Source organism: Stylophora pistillata, chromosome 2 (genome assembly GCF_964205215.1).
Source record: "Stylophora pistillata chromosome 2, jaStyPist1.2, whole genome shotgun sequence".
NCBI lineage: Eukaryota > Metazoa > Cnidaria > Anthozoa > Scleractinia > Pocilloporidae > Stylophora > Stylophora pistillata.
In genome coordinates this window covers 50,187,903-50,204,877 of record NC_142520.1, presented here as the reverse complement: position 1 = coordinate 50,204,877, position 16,975 = coordinate 50,187,903, and the positions used below count along the sequence as shown (strand labels likewise).

At 38.4% G+C, this 16,975-nt stretch overlaps 1 protein-coding gene across 1 annotated transcript in view; it reads right to left on the bottom strand.

Annotated features, from left to right (window-relative positions):
- LOC148740107 (adhesion G protein-coupled receptor D1-like) overlaps window positions 1-16,685 on the bottom strand; it is a 22,761-nt gene extending 6,076 nt beyond the window's left edge. The window contains exons 1-14 of the mRNA XM_088748267.1: window positions 16,196-16,685; window positions 15,743-15,837; window positions 7,890-8,237; window positions 7,142-7,200; window positions 6,972-7,016; window positions 6,618-6,762; window positions 5,893-6,021; window positions 5,693-5,765; window positions 5,239-5,335; window positions 5,047-5,105; window positions 4,793-4,922; window positions 1,150-1,262; window positions 688-790; window positions 53-200 (exon numbers count right to left, since the gene is read on the bottom strand). Of these exons, the coding sequence (XP_088604393.1) occupies window positions 53-200; window positions 688-790; window positions 1,150-1,262; window positions 4,793-4,922; window positions 5,047-5,105; window positions 5,239-5,335; window positions 5,693-5,765; window positions 5,893-6,021; window positions 6,618-6,762; window positions 6,972-7,016; window positions 7,142-7,200; window positions 7,890-8,237; window positions 15,743-15,818 (1,525 nt within the window). The 5' untranslated portion in view covers window positions 15,819-15,837; window positions 16,196-16,685. The remainder of the gene's footprint in view (window positions 1-52; window positions 201-687; window positions 791-1,149; window positions 1,263-4,792; window positions 4,923-5,046; window positions 5,106-5,238; window positions 5,336-5,692; window positions 5,766-5,892; window positions 6,022-6,617; window positions 6,763-6,971; window positions 7,017-7,141; window positions 7,201-7,889; window positions 8,238-15,742; window positions 15,838-16,195) is intronic.
- Between the last annotated feature and the right edge of the window lie 290 nt (window positions 16,686-16,975).

The following is a 16,975-nucleotide window of genomic DNA, read 5'->3' as shown; positions in this document are numbered from 1 at the left end:
ATCATCGCAATTATTTTCATCACCAAAGCAATGACATTATTACGTTTCTTACCCCATCCAACGAAATAGAGGTACCGCATGTTCACTGTGCTGAATACTTCCACAATCATTATGTACAAAAAAACTCCCTCTAAGAGCATCCATCCAAACGCTGCCAGATAGAAGTAATGGAGTAAAACAGCCACTAAGATGCACACGGACTGAAATGAGAGACCGAATAAGATCATGGTTAAATTCTCCAAGCAAAGATCAATCCAAAAGACTTTGTACTACATCTCAAATAAAAATTGGTCCTAGTACAGTCTAATTATCTTCACATGAGAAGCAATTCGTCTTCTAGAAATAGACAATAGTGCATGACTTCGGAAGTAATGAAAGCGAAATTCACGAACTTTGCCGAAGGCTTTTCAATGATGTGAAATGAAGAAATTTAGTTCTCCCAGAAATTCGGCAGTAAAAGTTGTATGGCATTTGTGACATTCATTCTGCTTTGGCGAATTTGCAAGCGATATTTACTTCTAGCGACAATTCGCCGAAATTCGCTGAAATTCATTAAACGAACAAAACAAAATGCGCGGAATTTCTTCTCTGAGGGTCGAGACGACTAAGCTTACTACGCATAGGATGAAATTAATCGTAAAAAAACGACGAATTATGTGACTACAAATGAAACTTTTTTTTTCTCACCTTATTGCTCGTAGCATCTATTCCGGATAAAAATACTAGCTGAGCAAGAAACAGAGCCGTGGAAAGATTCAGCCTGACTTGGATTCCTTCGGCTTTCATTTTCCTGTTTAAAAGCATTCAACAAATTGAATAAACACGAAATTTTACTTAGCACTCTTCCAGAAGTCTGCAGCAAACGCTACTGAGAAAGAATGGAAGAAAGATACAGTACAGAATAGATTGATAGGTTCTTTCGCTGCTTCTCTTCCATTTTTATATTAAAGGTGATTTAAATTAACCACAATAACTATACTCACCTCAACTTTAGAAAAACGAAGATAATTGTCCCAATTTTGGTGGAACGGTTCCTAATTAATCTTTTCCTAAAACAAATTGCTCAAACAAGACATTACCGCGCAACAAAACTTCGGCGTTACTATTAGATCTAGAGCTTTTTTCTCCCTTTTTTTTAGCAACACTCACATAAATGTCACATAAACAAATATGACCAGTACTTCTCCAACGAGGGACAAGGAGCAACCAACGTAGGTAATAATGAGCAATGCCCTTCTGTGCTCCAGTGGGATTTTACTTTCCTGAGAATCAAAAGGAAAGAAGAAAACAAGTGGAAAATGAGATAATAATTACAAAGTGGTTGAGAGATTATGACTTACAAGCTTGGGCTTCGTTGGACATTCTACTAACTCCGTGATTAGCCTCTCCCTAAGTGACGAACGGCTAACGCTCGAAACGTCAGCTTTGAAACTCTTTATCGACTCAGTTGATAAACCCAGAATTACCTTATAATACTACCCTACCGACGTAGCACCACATTTTCTTTAGAAACTAACCCGCTTTACTCATTTCTCTCCATAAATGGTTTGGAAAAAAAATGAAGCATTCATAGCCCGATCTGATACGAGCAGACTTGTCTTTGAAGGAAAGTATACCTCATGGTGTATAAACGCCAGTGTGATAAGAATGAACCAAGGCAAAATTCAGTAGTTACAGACGCAGAATGCAGTAATAAGCTCCGAAAAAAAAAAAGAAAAAAAATCCAGATGCAATCACGAGCACTGCAAACAACCGTATACAAAAGGCCCTTTGCAGCTAGAGGTCACGTGCTTGGCAACACAAAACTGGAGAGCAAGCGCTCCAGTAAACAAACTCTCGTAAGAGGTCAAGCATATCTGGCTTTAGACAATAGTTTTCTGTTCATCACGCTCAATCCTTTTGAACTATCTACGAAAACTGTAAGATATTTACTAAGTATCTCGTTCGGACTCGATTTTTGGATGGAAGGCATGATATTTTTCTCGAAATCGTAAAAAAACACTGTCACTAACAACCCGCTCGACGGCTAAAAAACATGGCGGCTTCGCAAGGTATGTACTTGAAAAAATATACTTTTTTCGATTTTTTTTAGTTATTGGACTTCGAAAGTCTATGAAAATAAAATATTAGATCAAAAATAGCAACCGAGTGGAATTTTACGGCATTTTACGCCCGATTTCTTACGATATCATGAGAGTAATTATGCGTTTGCTGCAGCCTTTTGCTACACAAATGACATATTGTTATGCCTCCGGTGAAAGAGTTAGTAGACCAGGTTCAAGAAATATGCTTCTTGAAGATGAGTTGTTTATGTTTTGTGTGCGACTCAAGCTTGGTTAATTGAGCAGGACTTAGCACATAGGTTTCAGATACACAGATCATCAGTTTGCAGAAAAGTGATCACATGGACTAGATAGATAGATAGATAGTTAGATAGATAGTTTATTTAAATATACCTAGCAGCCTTGCGGCTGAATTGCGTATATTACAATAATGTAATTAAATAAATATATTATATAACGTATACAAGAATATTCAAAATTATAACAATTAAAAAATCTATGAGCTAAAACCTATCTATATTTAAAAGCTATATTTACATTGTCTACATAGGTTTCTAGGAAACGGTCGTTAAATTAACTGTTGTTGTTATATTTAATGGTGGAGGCCATCATGAAGGTGTTTTTAAAACGGTTTGTCCTCCACCGGGGGATTTCGAAACGCCTGTTACGTCTTAAATTGTGCTTTGGATGGTTGGCACAAGGCAACAATTCACGAAGCCCGTGATTATCTTTTCCGATAATGTTGCTAAAGAGATTGCGGACTAATTTTTCGTATTTTTTTCTTGGGAGTCAAGTGATCTGGCCATTAAGGGAAGATGTCAATAGCTATATGCCAGAAGGTTTCAAAAGGCTTTATGCAAACACGCGTGTTACATTAGATTGTACTGAGATTTTTGTGTAAACACCTATTTCACTGCTACTTCAGTCACAGCTTTATTCTGCTTATAAAAGTAATACTACATTAAAAAATACAAACGACTCATTCACGACATAAACATCACAAACGACCGAAAAAGAACAACCTGGCTTTACCGACAGACCGAAACAGACCAATCACGAACGACTTACGTCACTTGAGTCTTACAGCCAATAACATCACGGCAAAACCAACCGATCATTTCACACGAACTGGAATAAGAACATTCTACTGACAACAATCACTCACTTGACTCTGATGATGACTTTCGCACAGGTTGTCGAAACGTCAGTCACTGCCACCGACAACAGTCCTTCTCAGGACTACACTCACCCGGACGATCACACTACACCTTCACATGTTACCCCCGGGTTCAAACCATTTACTGCAAGGTTAAATAGGTATTACCCCTTATGGAGTTATTAGTTTTGTTTCTAGCCTCTACACTTGAGGGATAAGTGATGAGGGAATCACAAGGTGCAGTGGAATTCTAGATTTGTTAGAGGCTGAGGACTCGGTCATGGCTGACAAAAGGTTTGACATTGAAGATTTGCTGAGGGAGAAGGGGGTGGAGCTAAATATCCCTCCGTTTCTAGAAAGTCTGGAACAATTCTCTGCCCAAGATGTTCAGAAAACAAAGACAATAACAAGTTTGAGAATACATGTTGAAAGAGCAATAAGGAGGCTCAAAGGATACCACTTTTTTGATTCTGATGTGCCATCATCTACAATGAAAAAACTATCCACTTTGTCCTTTGCTTCCTGGAAGAACACTGGATCAAAATTAATTCTAGAGTAAAAAACAAATTGTCATCAATGTAACTAAAAAAAAATCACACCATTCCAATCCTGTGAGTCCAAGCTGGCACTGACTCTGGTAGTAATGAATGTCTGTTGTCTTCAGTTTGTACTGGTTAGTGTTCTGGTCCTTAGTTAGATGTCTTACATTGTCAAATGAAGTTTCACCTTCTTTGACAACTTTTATTTCTAATAAGCCAAATGGATTCTGACCATCATTTACTGCACCAAGATCATAAACTTTTCTGTCTGGACTACAACAAAGCCATGCACATTTGGTCATCCTTTGCCTGGCCAGGTAAGCGGTGTAACTTTAATTCAGGATGATATCTAGAATCCCCGTTACACAAGGGAACACAACAAGGTACGAAGATCTCTTCTTAGGGTCTGATGGCTCGTCGGCAGTTTCGAAAACTACAGTGAATTTTAGCATTGCGTTTAGTCTCAATGTAAGACTCGATAATTACTCTCATAATATCGTAAGAAATCGGGCGTAAAATGCCGTAAAATTCCCCTCCATTGCTATTTTCGATCTAATATTTTATTTTCATAGACTTTAGAAGTCCAATAACTGAAAAAAATCAGAAAAAAGTATATTTTTTGAAGTACATACCTTGCGAAGCCGCCATGTTTCTTAGCCGTCGAGCGGGTTGTTGGTTACAGTTTTTTCACGATTTCTAGAAAAATATTGTGCTTTCCATCCAAACATCGAGTCCGAACGAGAGACTTAGTAAATATCTTACAGTTTTCGTAGATATTTCAGAAGGATTGAGCGTAATGAACAGAAAACTATTGCCTAAAGCCAGATATGCTTGACCTCTTACGAGAGTTTGTTTACTGGAGCGCTTGCTCTCCAGTTTTGTGTTGCTATGCAGTATCCAAGCACGCCTATTAGGATAGTGCGCGTAAGCGAAGCATATGGCACACGATAAACTTGAATTCTTGCAGGAAGTTTTATTGTTTTTAGTTCCCGAGATGGCAAAGACTATTAAATGAAACATTTACAACATCACACCTCAATATCCTTGTGTTGCATTAGAACTGCGAAATTCGTGAGGTGGTTACAACTGCAAACGGTCGATAACGTCGAAGAATCATTCAGTACCGTGCAGCCATCACCTGACCACGAACCGCTGTTCGTCGAGCTAAAAATGATTTGATGATAAAATATGGATAAGAAAGAAAGAAATAGAAAAATAAAGAAAGAACCTTCCACATATACTAAATGCCCAAAATCTAACAGATGACTGAATAATTAAATTGACCTACTTGAAATCCTCCTTCCAGAAGACGCATTGCCTTTCGATAATTTTTGAATCAATGCTCAGCTACCAAAGGAAGCGTAATGATGTAATGGTGAGAAATGACAACTGCACTTTCCATCTAATATAAGCCCCATTCAAATGGTCGAAATTACCTTGCTGATAACTACATTTAAAAACACAATATGGTCTATTTTACCTCGTTGTGACTAAAATAAATGATGATTTTATCTTGAATAGTTTCATTCTGGGGAGGGTCAAGTACAACTCCAACGACATCAGAAATCGTTGTATTGCTACAAAGATAACAAAACACTTAAATCTTGTGTGCGTATTAGTATATCACGAGCTAATAACACACAAGTCTATCTTAACATTGCTGGGCCATTTCCACCATTTCTTGTAATTTTTCCTCCAGAATCTATTGAAGTTAACTAGCTTGCAAACTGAAAACTTTAAAGTTGAATGGAGCTATCCACAGATTAAGTCCCAGTGAGAGGATTGTTTGCCAGCACGGTATCCTGGCTCCTCCCATTTACGCTCTCCCTTGACTCGCTATTGAACTGAACAAACAATTAAAGCAGTAAATAACTAATTTCCTTTCGCCTTCCACTTAGAAACGACTCTCTTAAGAAATACTTATTAATTCTTACCTACTGCCGTTATAATTCCAAAGACTGGTTTCATTTCGTGCTTTGCGGCACAATAGAACTGCAATAACTCTTCCTGAAGGAATGGGGAAAAATTTAACATATCAATAATAGTTTTCATACTGAAATCAAACCACTTTGTAATTTATTTAACTCTAACCGATCATGAATATAAGCATTCAGAACGGACTTCACATACCTACCTGCGTCTTTAAACACTTTGTAGGTAATAATAACCTGGGCCAAGTTGCTCTCACTGCCGTTGTTATTCATATAAAAGCTGATTTCAACATCAGTTGAAACTCCTTTAGGTACTTTCCTCACTTTAGCATCTATGAAATTTCAGTAAAAAAATAAGGAAATAAAAACGTAGAAATAGAGTCAAAAGAACCGTACAAAAGGAGCCGTACATCGATAGCTATAGGGCTACAGAAGGCGTAAAGTCATCCAAGATGGCAGCCAACCTGACAGCCACCATCCTGGAACGCCTTTCAAAACAAAGAAAAAGAGAAAGTTTAAAAGTTAACATGAACTGTCTTGGAATTTGATATTAATTGTCCGAATGTTTCGGGTAACTTTTCAGAAACATTTTCATCATGTAAACACAAAATCCAGCAGTTTCATTGAAAATGAGTTCCTAGTTCTTTCCTTGGGGCATACTGTTACCACAGCAACCGACTACACCCAACTCGCCCTTAAAAGAAACGTAACATGCAATCCAAAATCCTCGCGCTTAAAACATCTGCTTTCCTGAATTTTTTCCTTGGTAATCAACCAAGCGTGTCATTCAAAAATGTAGATTTTTTGTTAATAATCATGGAGAGAGATTTAAAGCCAAGTTTAAGTGAAGAGCGAAAGAGACAAAAATAAATTTTCTCCGCAAAACAAGTTAAAAATCTAAATATCTGGCCGGTGCATTGATACTTACCAAGACCAGATTCCATTTCTAAAGTGTAAGTATAATTCCCTTCTCGACAATAAGTTTGACAGCAGTTCAGGAGTGTGTCCTCGATTTGGCAGCTACTGATCGTCATTACATCATGCTCTTCATAAGCCAAGGAGTATTCTAACGCCTGTGGATGCAGCGGGAGACGCATAAACAATTATATAGCTGCTTTTAAATAAAAAAAAAATCATTTGCTATTGTGAGATGGTACTTGCTAAAAGGAAGTACTTTGTTTACATTGAAATGAGAGGTGAGAAGTAATTTTGTACTTGGTTTTGGTTGGAGGGGGGGAGGGTGAGAGTACATTTGTTTCAGGAGTGTTGGGATTTATTTTACCTGACTGTCTGAACGAGTTCCTTTGCTTTGCACGCACTTTGAAAGCTGGATTAAAAAGAAAAGAGTGATTTTTTCGGTGAAGTTACGAAATTAAAACACCATATTGGTCAGTGTTGGTTAACAAGTACACAAATATAAAACCACCAAATGTGCCATGATGTTGTACTTACCAGATACTGACGGCAATCATGTGAATAATCAGGCCGAGAATCCTCGCGAAGCAGATTAGCTGTATATAAGTAAAATGAATTCTTGGCAATGGGGTATTTAGAGTTTGGTTTTGGATCAACCTCTTTTATAATCCCTGAATTAAATTTTTCTTTATTCTCATCCCATCTCATATAATATGATATTTAACAATTATTCTACGAGCGCTCGTTGGATATAAGTTGATAGATAGCCAACGAGGCGCGTAGCGCCAAGTTGGTTATAATCATCTCATATCCAACAAGAGCAAGTGGAATAATTGTTTTATTAAAAACGTTAAGTTAAGTTCTTAAATTTTATTAAATTTTTAGCTCCCTTTTAATTTTAAGCTGACACGTACGCTTGCCGTATTTGTAGATTACGGTATATTGGCTGATATACCATAATGGCTAAGCCAATAAAAAGTCTTGAATTGCATTATCCAATGTCTAGTTTTTAATAATACTTTTTATTAAAAAAATCTTCTTAGGCACATGGAGCGATATATCGGCGATAGATCGGAAGAACTAAGCGTGTTTATCAACGATAATCATTTAAATTACTTTTGCACAGTATTATAAGCTGCACTTGAAAGATCTAATTGCAATATAACACACTTTCCTGGCTCTATAACATGATAAGGCAACGCGGAATGTTGGGCAAATACTTTCCGATTGCGTACTTTGATCATTATGTTATAAATATCAATATTTAAAGGTTGGTGAACCTCACCGTTATAAGAAAGTAGAACAGGGAGTCCAATATTGCAGTCCATCGACTTCAGCTTCATCACAGATTTACTTATGGCGTAACAGCGGTCGGGCGGTTGTCTACCGTCCAATAGTCCCCCTAAGGGTACCTGTACTGAGTTGTTAGATGAAAGCCCCCATTGGAACAAACCTCTGTCATTGATTCTTAAAGCAGTCCAGTGGGAAGAATCAAGGGATAACTCGGTTTGCGCGTCACAAAGTTGTTCTATACTCGAAACCCTTGCAATACTTGAATATTTACTAACAGCTGCATTCCAAGTACAGTTACAGTCTCCAATTATTTCGTAGACCATGTTAGAGGAGTAAGTTTCTGAAAAGCGGTAGAATTTTGTTGTAAACCTGGTAGTCCGGAAGCCAGGACTGGAAAATTGAGGTTTCGTATAACCCACGAGTTAGATAAGGTTTGATAGTAGGTTTAGATACAGGAAGACCTGTTGATTAACGCTAGATAGTTTGTAAAGTCAAATTGGGATACAGGTTTTGAGTTAAGAGGGTGTTTTCGTGGATAAAGCACTGTTCAGCATTAAAACGAGGCTGACTTATTTCACAGGATTCCCTAGCCTTCTGACCATGATTTTAAAACTAGACTTCTCGTGTGAAGTCAGTTTTTCATATTAGGAACTTTGCTCACTCTATAAATCCGTAGAATATGTACCGTGACTGGTCATGTGACTCTAAATATGCAAAAACATGGCAGGACGGAAAATGCGTGCACTCTAAGTACCTCCCGTTGTCCCATACAAAGCCTTAGAAAACTTTTTTAAGGCTTTGTATGGGACAACGGGAGATACTTACAGTGCATGCATTTTCCTTCTTGTCATGACTCTTAGGTAAGTGCTAATTACTATAGTTTACTTTCATTTACAAACATTAGCCTATCATCTCGAGGGAAGAACGAACGTTTTTGTGTTAGAAAAGATAAATTTGCACTAAATTCTTATGTAAAAACTAGAACTGCTCTTTCAAAGTAAAGTTTAAATGGATTTGAAAGAGTTATCCTCTCAACATGAAAAAGAGGCTAGATAGTGGGTAGACCCTTTTCGCTTTCTGTTTCGGATTTCCTTAAAAGAGTTGCTATATGAACTGATATTAAAGCGATATACTTATTAGCATAGTTATTTTAAATTGACTTGGAGCTATTTGACTCTCGAGCAGTCTATCAACGCGGATTCGAAGTCCAAGGAGGGCATAGTAAGAATCTCCAAAAGCCGTGCTTCCCTCGAAAGGTGGCTCCTTACTGCTCACGAACGTGCATCAGTCACAACCTCCCTAGGAGAGATGTACAGTGATATCGAAGACAATCAGGCTAGTCATAAGGAGGCTCCTCCACAAAGAGTCAAGCGAGACAAAGAGGATGCACATGTAAGGAGGCTGACAAGTTGTTGTTCATCAAGACTGATGTCCAACCCCTTGAATCAGGCAGTGTGTGCACTTTGATTGCGTTGCATCATAGTCGTAAAACAAAAATTGAGTCATTTGCATCTTGACGCGTTGCAGTGAACTTCTCTGGTGGCAGCGAGATAGCGCGAATATACGTGGATTGTAATGGAGATTCACTGTCTGTTGCCGTTCCTTCGAAAGTTAAAACGTTTGACGAGCCTGCGAGACTCCTGTCATTCCTCCGTGACGAATTCGTTCTTAGGAGGCAACTGACGTTATTCAGAAAGATTCGAAGATTAACTGAAATCTGCCAAAGAATCTCGACACAATTGGCAACAGTTAAACTCACAACTGACAGCGCACGATGAATGATTTCAGAGTCAGAAATTATATTGAATTTCCTAGAAGCGAGTTATTTAACAGGGAATTGACCTTTGATATGCAAACGCACATTAAAGAGACAGAGACCTTGTAATACACGAACTTTTTCCACCAAGGATAAGTACGGGATTTGTAAAAGGAGAAGCCCCAAGCCTCCTAAGAACAAATATTGTCGCGCTCCACGTTTAGTAAAAGCGTACAGAGTTTCAAAATACCCTTTGAGAATATCGGCGAGGAATATCGGCACTATGTTCGACAGCCATTTTTGCTTTAAGGATCATATTACTGACATTTGCAAATCTTCATTTTATCATTTGTGAAATATTAGCTATATCAGGAAATATCTTTCAGCGACCACTACTGAATTGCTGGTTCATATGTTTGTATCTTCGAAGCTGGATTACTGTAATTCCCTTTTGTATGGCTTACCAGCCTACACTATAAAAAAGCTACAACACGTCCAGAATGCCGCGGCGCGCCTCGTCCCACTTACAAAAAAGCATGATCACATTACGCCTCTTATTTTCAATCTTCATTGGCTTCCCGTTAATCAACGTATTATTTTTAAGATTTTACTTATAACCTACAAGGCACTTAACAACTTGGCACCGTCGTACATTTGTGATTTGCTTACATCTTACACCCCATCGCGTCAACTACGCTCATCACCCAAGCACCTTCTGGTTTCTCCATCCTATAACTTGAAAACATATGGCGCAAGATTCTTCTCTGTAGCAGCACCATCATTATGGAATGCTTTGCCACGTGAAATTAGAAATGCTCAGTCTCTGTCTGTTTTTAAAAGTAGATTAAAAACTTTTACTTTTTAGAAAAGCCTTTTATAATTAATATTAGCTGTCTTAAGTGTTAATGTTAAAGTTTTTGTAGGCGCCTTTGAACAGTAGGATACTGGCGCGGTATAAATCTTTTATTATTGTTATTATTCTTATTATTATTATTACTATTAATAGAGGAAAATTAGATGAGGGTTCTGAGAAATGTATCTCTAGAGTTATTACTTAAGGAGAGAACACTCTGACACAAAGAAAATAGCGCGCGCACCGAAGAAAATATTGCCTTTGTAACACAATCTCATCCGGCCTTGCCAAACCTCAAGAACATAAAGATGGGGAAATGACACCTCAATACTGACCCTTATCATCACATCGCAAAGAAAGATCATCACGAGTTATCCTAATAAGACCTAAACTTTGAGGGTAGAAGATTGAAAAGCGCTAGCAAATGGTAAGAGACGCACATCAACACCTTTCAACAGTCGACTGCCTTTTGCTTTCCAGCGTGTCGCCTCACGCAAGGTAGAGGTTTTCATTGACCAAGTGACTCTTTTCATTGCTCTAATTAAACTGTCCTCCATTCAATAATCAAGATAGAGGATTTACCCCACCACACTCGCGATTAGTTAATTTTCCTTCGCTTAGGAAAGTAGATTTACAACACGATTGATAGCTGTCCTTGCAGTAGTAACGCCATGTAACGCAACACACTACACGCAACAATGGGCCTTTTCGCTCCACAAAAGGGCCTCAAACACCATCACTTAAAATGCATAAAACATTTATACCGTTGGAGCGCGTTTGAGCGCGTTTGATCAGAGCTGTTGAAGAAGGATCAAAGCGGCCGTAAAATCTTTGAAAGGCTACAAACTATGACGTACAACGAATTTGACTTTCCCGAAAACCGGTCTCAAATTACATGCTAAAAAAACAGTGCTTGCGTGTGTCCTTGAGAACGACACAATACGCGACAAACACGCACGAAAAATACTTCTACACGTCCAGAATATATCAAATTATATTCACCTATAGCGAAACGAAAAAGAAACGGCCTAACTTGTACGAAATATTCAGTTAAACTCTGCCCATTTATACCGCCTTTACCACCATATTGAAAATGACGCTACCACAATGCAACGTAATCGGAGTGCGCACACCGCCTGCCCTTCAATATAGAAGAAATACATTCCCTTGTAAATGTTGCTACGGGCGTTGTTTTACCACAGAACTGATTGCAGAATCTCTTCTTGCTTGCCGAAGAAAAGGTGAAGAGAAGATGACGGAGTTTATAGAGGAGCAATTGAATACCAATGATGCTAGTTTTTGAGAACCTATTCCCAACCTAAAGGTCAGGACCTTTTGTTCGATGACGAAGAAGGTGAATATGAAGGCCTCAGAAGATAAGATCGTCACAATCAGTGCCGACAGGGACCTCTTTGGAAGGCTCCTAATTGTTTCCAATGTGCGTCAAATAAATCTAATGGAAGTTATGACCTATGAGTTGTCACCCATACCATGTGCACTCGCCCATCAAGATGAGACTCTTAGAAAAAACGCCAAGTGCTAATTAGCTAACATCATAGAGAAGCTTGTCAAAGTCGTCTCTCGACTTCAAGCACCTCCTGAGAACACGGTATACCTTATAGATGGAATGGCTGTTGTCCAGATGACGAAGTCGGGTGGTGCAACTACGTTGGTGAACTGGCTGCAAAGTATTACAGCATCTCTTCTTCACCCCTGTCCACCCGCAAGTGTGACTGCGCTCATGTCGTTTTTGACCGGTACTTTGAGATGTCAAAGCTGGTGAGCGATTAAGAGGGGGGGGGGGGGTTTAGGTGCACTGGAATTAATTATTGATGGACCTTCGACATTAGTTCCTAAGCAATGAGCCAAGTACATTAACAACCCCAAGAACAAGGAGAACTTGTGTGACATCCTATCAAAGGTTATATGCAGTTTTGACGAGGGGAGGCTCACGGAGAATACCAAACTGATCGTCGCAGGAGCAGTCAAGGATGGAAGGCGATGTGTGGCTACCACGAGAGATTCCCATGGTGATGTTGCAGATCTTCCGTCCAGTCACGAAGAAGCAGATACCCGCATGTTGTTTCATGCTAGGTACACTGCGAGCTCTGAAACAAGAATCATCATCCGATTACCTGACACATACGTTCTTGTTTTGAGTGCAACCCACTTTACGAGCATTAAACATCACCGAAAGAGCTGTGGTTCCTCGCCGGTGTTGAAGATCAAATGCATTTTGTACCAGTTCATGATGTTTTCCAGAAGCTTGGAGACAGGGTTCTTGCTGCTTTACCTGCCTTTCATGCTCTCACCGGATGTGACAGCAATAGTTCAATCTCAGGGATTGGTAAGACAAAAGCATGGAAAGCAAGGATTCGAAGCCAAGTGCACCAGGGAAGTCTTGGTCGTCTGGGACAAGAAGAGCAAGAAGACGAAGTGACCACTTGCCCTTGCACGAGGTCTCAGTGTCGATACAACTGTTCCTGCGCCAATTTCGGTCTTTCCTTCGCCGAGGCCTGCACTTCTATGGCAGAGAAAACATGTCGCAATCCACACGGGATACAATGGGAGGAAGATGATGTCAGGGATTCTGATTGTGATGATTGAACAATGAAACTAAGTTTGTGCCTCGGCAGATTTACACTGTTCCATAACTTACAAAGTAGCAGCTTCTAAAAGTTGCAAATTGCTCTATGAAGTATTAGTAATAAGTTAAGTGCAAGACTCATCGCGATGTATCCCATAACATAAGAGTATGAGTGAAGTCTCAGTTTGTTTTTAGAGAAAAACTGTCCTTTTCCGATTTTCTGATAAAAAGAATGAAATGGACGATTATAGACCTATCAAAAACAATAAGGATAACTCTAAGACGATTTGTCACACAATTTCATAATTCTTAATGATTATCTTGTGGAAAAAGAAAGCGAAAAGGGTCTACCCACTATTTAGCCTCGTTTTCATGCTGAGAGGATAACTCTTTAAAATCCATTTAAACTTTACTTTAAAAGAGCAATTCTAGTTTTTACATAAGAATTTAGTGCAAATTTATCTTTTCTAACACAAAAACGTTCGTTCTTCCCTTGTGATGATAGGCAAATGTTTGTAAATGAAAGTAAACTATAGTAATTAGTATTTACCTAGGAGTGTTTCTGCATATTCAGAGTCACGTGATCAGTCACGGTACATGTTTCACGGATTTATAGAGTAAGCAAAGTTTCTGTTATGAAACTAACTTCACATAAGAAGTCCAGTCTTAAAATCATGGTCAAGGTAAGGGAATCCCGTTTTATAAGTCAGCCTCTTTTTCATGCTAAACGGTGGTTTATCCACGAAAACACCCTCTTAACTCAAAACCTATATCACAATTTGACTTTACAAACTACCTAGCGATAATCAGCAAGTATTCCTCTCTCAAAACCTACTATCAAACCTTTTTTAACTCGTGGGTTGTGGTAAACCTCAATTTTCCAGTCTTGGCTTCCGGACTATGGCCTTTACAATTCATTTTTAAATCAGTGTTAAGTAAAGGCTGGTATTCATCAGTTAGGGAAGTTTCACAAATGATCCAATAAATTTCACAACTTCTCAATTTTTGACCATCTTAGATATCACAAATTATAAAAAAAGAAAACAAACAAACACAAATCAGATTAACACGACTCCACAAATTGTAGAAAAATGTCTGACTGCATTAATTAATCTTTCGTTGAAGGACTGCGAAATAAATTTAATCCATATGACAATCAAATAGCAGAACGTCTATCGCAGCAGCCAAAAAGTTCTGTTAAATTTTACATAAAACTATGCAAAACAATTGATACATTGTAGGTAGCATCTATAGAAATCTGTTTCCTACACTGTACTCCGATAAGTCCTCTATTTACTGTAGAATCAATGCAATGTTACGTCTTCCTGCATCAAAAAGCAGATTCCCTATACAATTCATTGATCATTGCTCATTTTAGATGCCATGCCTGTGTATTTGTAAACGTCAGGCACTAACTTAAACCATATCGAAAATTATCCTTGATTCATTTGAAAATAACATCATGCGATCAGATAACATGCAAATTGCCCTTCAGATACAAATTAAACCAGTCTCATTCTTTACGTCTACTCACCAAATGGAATATATCTCTCCTAATGCAACGTAAAAGAAATCTTAATAATTTATTAATTGATATCACATTCGAGATTTATCTTTACAGAAGAGCCCACAAATGTAAGATTCACTTCACATATCTTTTCCAATCTAATACCGCCTGTAACATTATTATAATAATAGGAAACATAATTGGTGTGATGTCAAATCGTGTAGACATAGGCATGGCGTCTATCTTCTGCAGACATTGCATGCATTTCCAAATATATAAATAGCCTTTTTGTTGGTCTAATATTTCCATTTCCTTTTTTTTAGGAGCCTATCTTCAAATTACGTAACAACTGACAGTTCTTTCCTTAGAATTTTGGGGCGAAAGTAACTAGAACATTTTGGAAAAGTAGCCTCCGCTTTTGACCACAGACAGTCAATTTAAAGCTCCTTTTTAAATAAATAACGAGAAAAATCGATTTGATGTTCCAAGTTTGGGATTATTTCTGTTCAAAACAGAAAATTTTGAAACAAACTGCGTTAGCTTTGGATGAAGGATTATAAATTGGAGCGGGTCCTTAACTAATGGGATTTCGCTGGAGTTAAATAGCATAAGATACGAGAACGAAAGTAGATCTGAATCAGAGCGGCGAAATACAGCTCGAGGGAGATGTTGATGCCGCAAAACTTATGAAGCTTCGAAGAGAGCTTTAGTAGTACGATCCTTGCCGACGATAATGATTTTAGATTTAAACAGATCAAGTTTAAAGGCAGTTGCTATTTCCTGAATGACAAATACTAGCTTTAAACGACCAACCGTGTCAAAACAAATAGTTCACTAGAGGATCAAATATTACAATCATATGTTGCAATCAAAATCATTAACCAGTCACGAAGACTTCCTCTTTATAGCAGGAAAAGCGAAAAAAGATTTAAGGAAAATGGATCCAGCGATACGAAATTATTTACGATAAAGAAAATTTCCTTTTGCTGTATTTACACTTGGTCGAAAATTTCGCGTTCGTTTCACGAAAAGTATGTTTCTTAACTGCGTTTCAGTGTTGAATTTTTAATAACCCTAGACTCTCTACGTCTTCAATTTAACGAGAAAAGCATGGCAAAATATTATTAGGATTTTTCTCTTACCCTCAACGAAGTGAACTAGCAAAGCCAGTAACATTTGGAAACGCAACCGACTTGGACCCTTTCCTGTTTGATTCATCTTCTATCCGTGGGTTGAACTAAAGAGGAAACTGGTCTTATTTAAACTTATCCATAAATTAAACTATCCTGTCAAAAGCCCATTAGCGTAACTGAGCCGCCACACGTCGCGTAAAGTCTCAACTTCGATCGATCCTGCTGACATCTACGGATCGATTTTCAGGCAGTTTTATATCTCTAACAGACTTGAAGATGTAATGCATACTTGTGATAATTGTTCTCAGAAGTGAAACATTTTAAAACTATATTTTAAAAATGAGTAATATATTCACAGCCTTAATATTGTCCTCACTCGTGTTTTCTGGATGGCAAATTACGGGTTCTAACATTCATTTTGAAATAAATGTATAGTCATCCGTTCATATGGAATGCCCTTACCTCATCGAATCGATATTCGTTGACTGAACGTCGAAGCCTTGAAACAGTTCTGGTAAGGGCTCAGCAGTAGTAGGAGTAAGACGGGTTCTGGCGCATTTACGATGAAATTAACGAGAATTCACGTTAATTTAGCACTTTTTGGTATCACTTTGTCGTTAAATTAGCGTAAAACCGCGCTAAACCCATTTCTCTTCACCAGACCTCTCATGAGGAACTTGATCTTGTTTCTTTCTGTGTTGTGTTCCTCATGAGAGGTTTTGTTGTTTTGTTGTTTTGTTTTGATTTGTATTTCGGATTGTGACTTGTTTTGCCTTGGCTTGTTTCGCCTTGTATTTCGGATTGTGGCTTGTTTCGCCTTTGTTCTAGGTTATCACATCGCGGCTCTACCCTCGGGGCGAGTTTCTACCATGTGACTTGTCACATAAACGGCACTTCTGGCCCAAATTACGGGGGTGAGTGATTGTAACACCATCTTCGAACACAATTAGACTTTGTCTCGTCTTCACTTCGCCGAACCCCATGAGTTGGCGGCGGGGAGGGTTTTTTCACCAATTCATAGGGGGTGATGCAATGTATGGGCATAGCATGGAAAGCCTCCCCATATTTTCTAACCATGATATACACATACACGCACCACCATCCATATGAAATCCCTTGTGGGAGATTTTTTCTACACTACCAGTGGGGAGGGTGCGCGCGCATCTAGCTTCAGCTAATTTATTCACATCACGTTTTACAAAAAATATTATCTTGACTACTAACAAATGGATATCGCTGCCT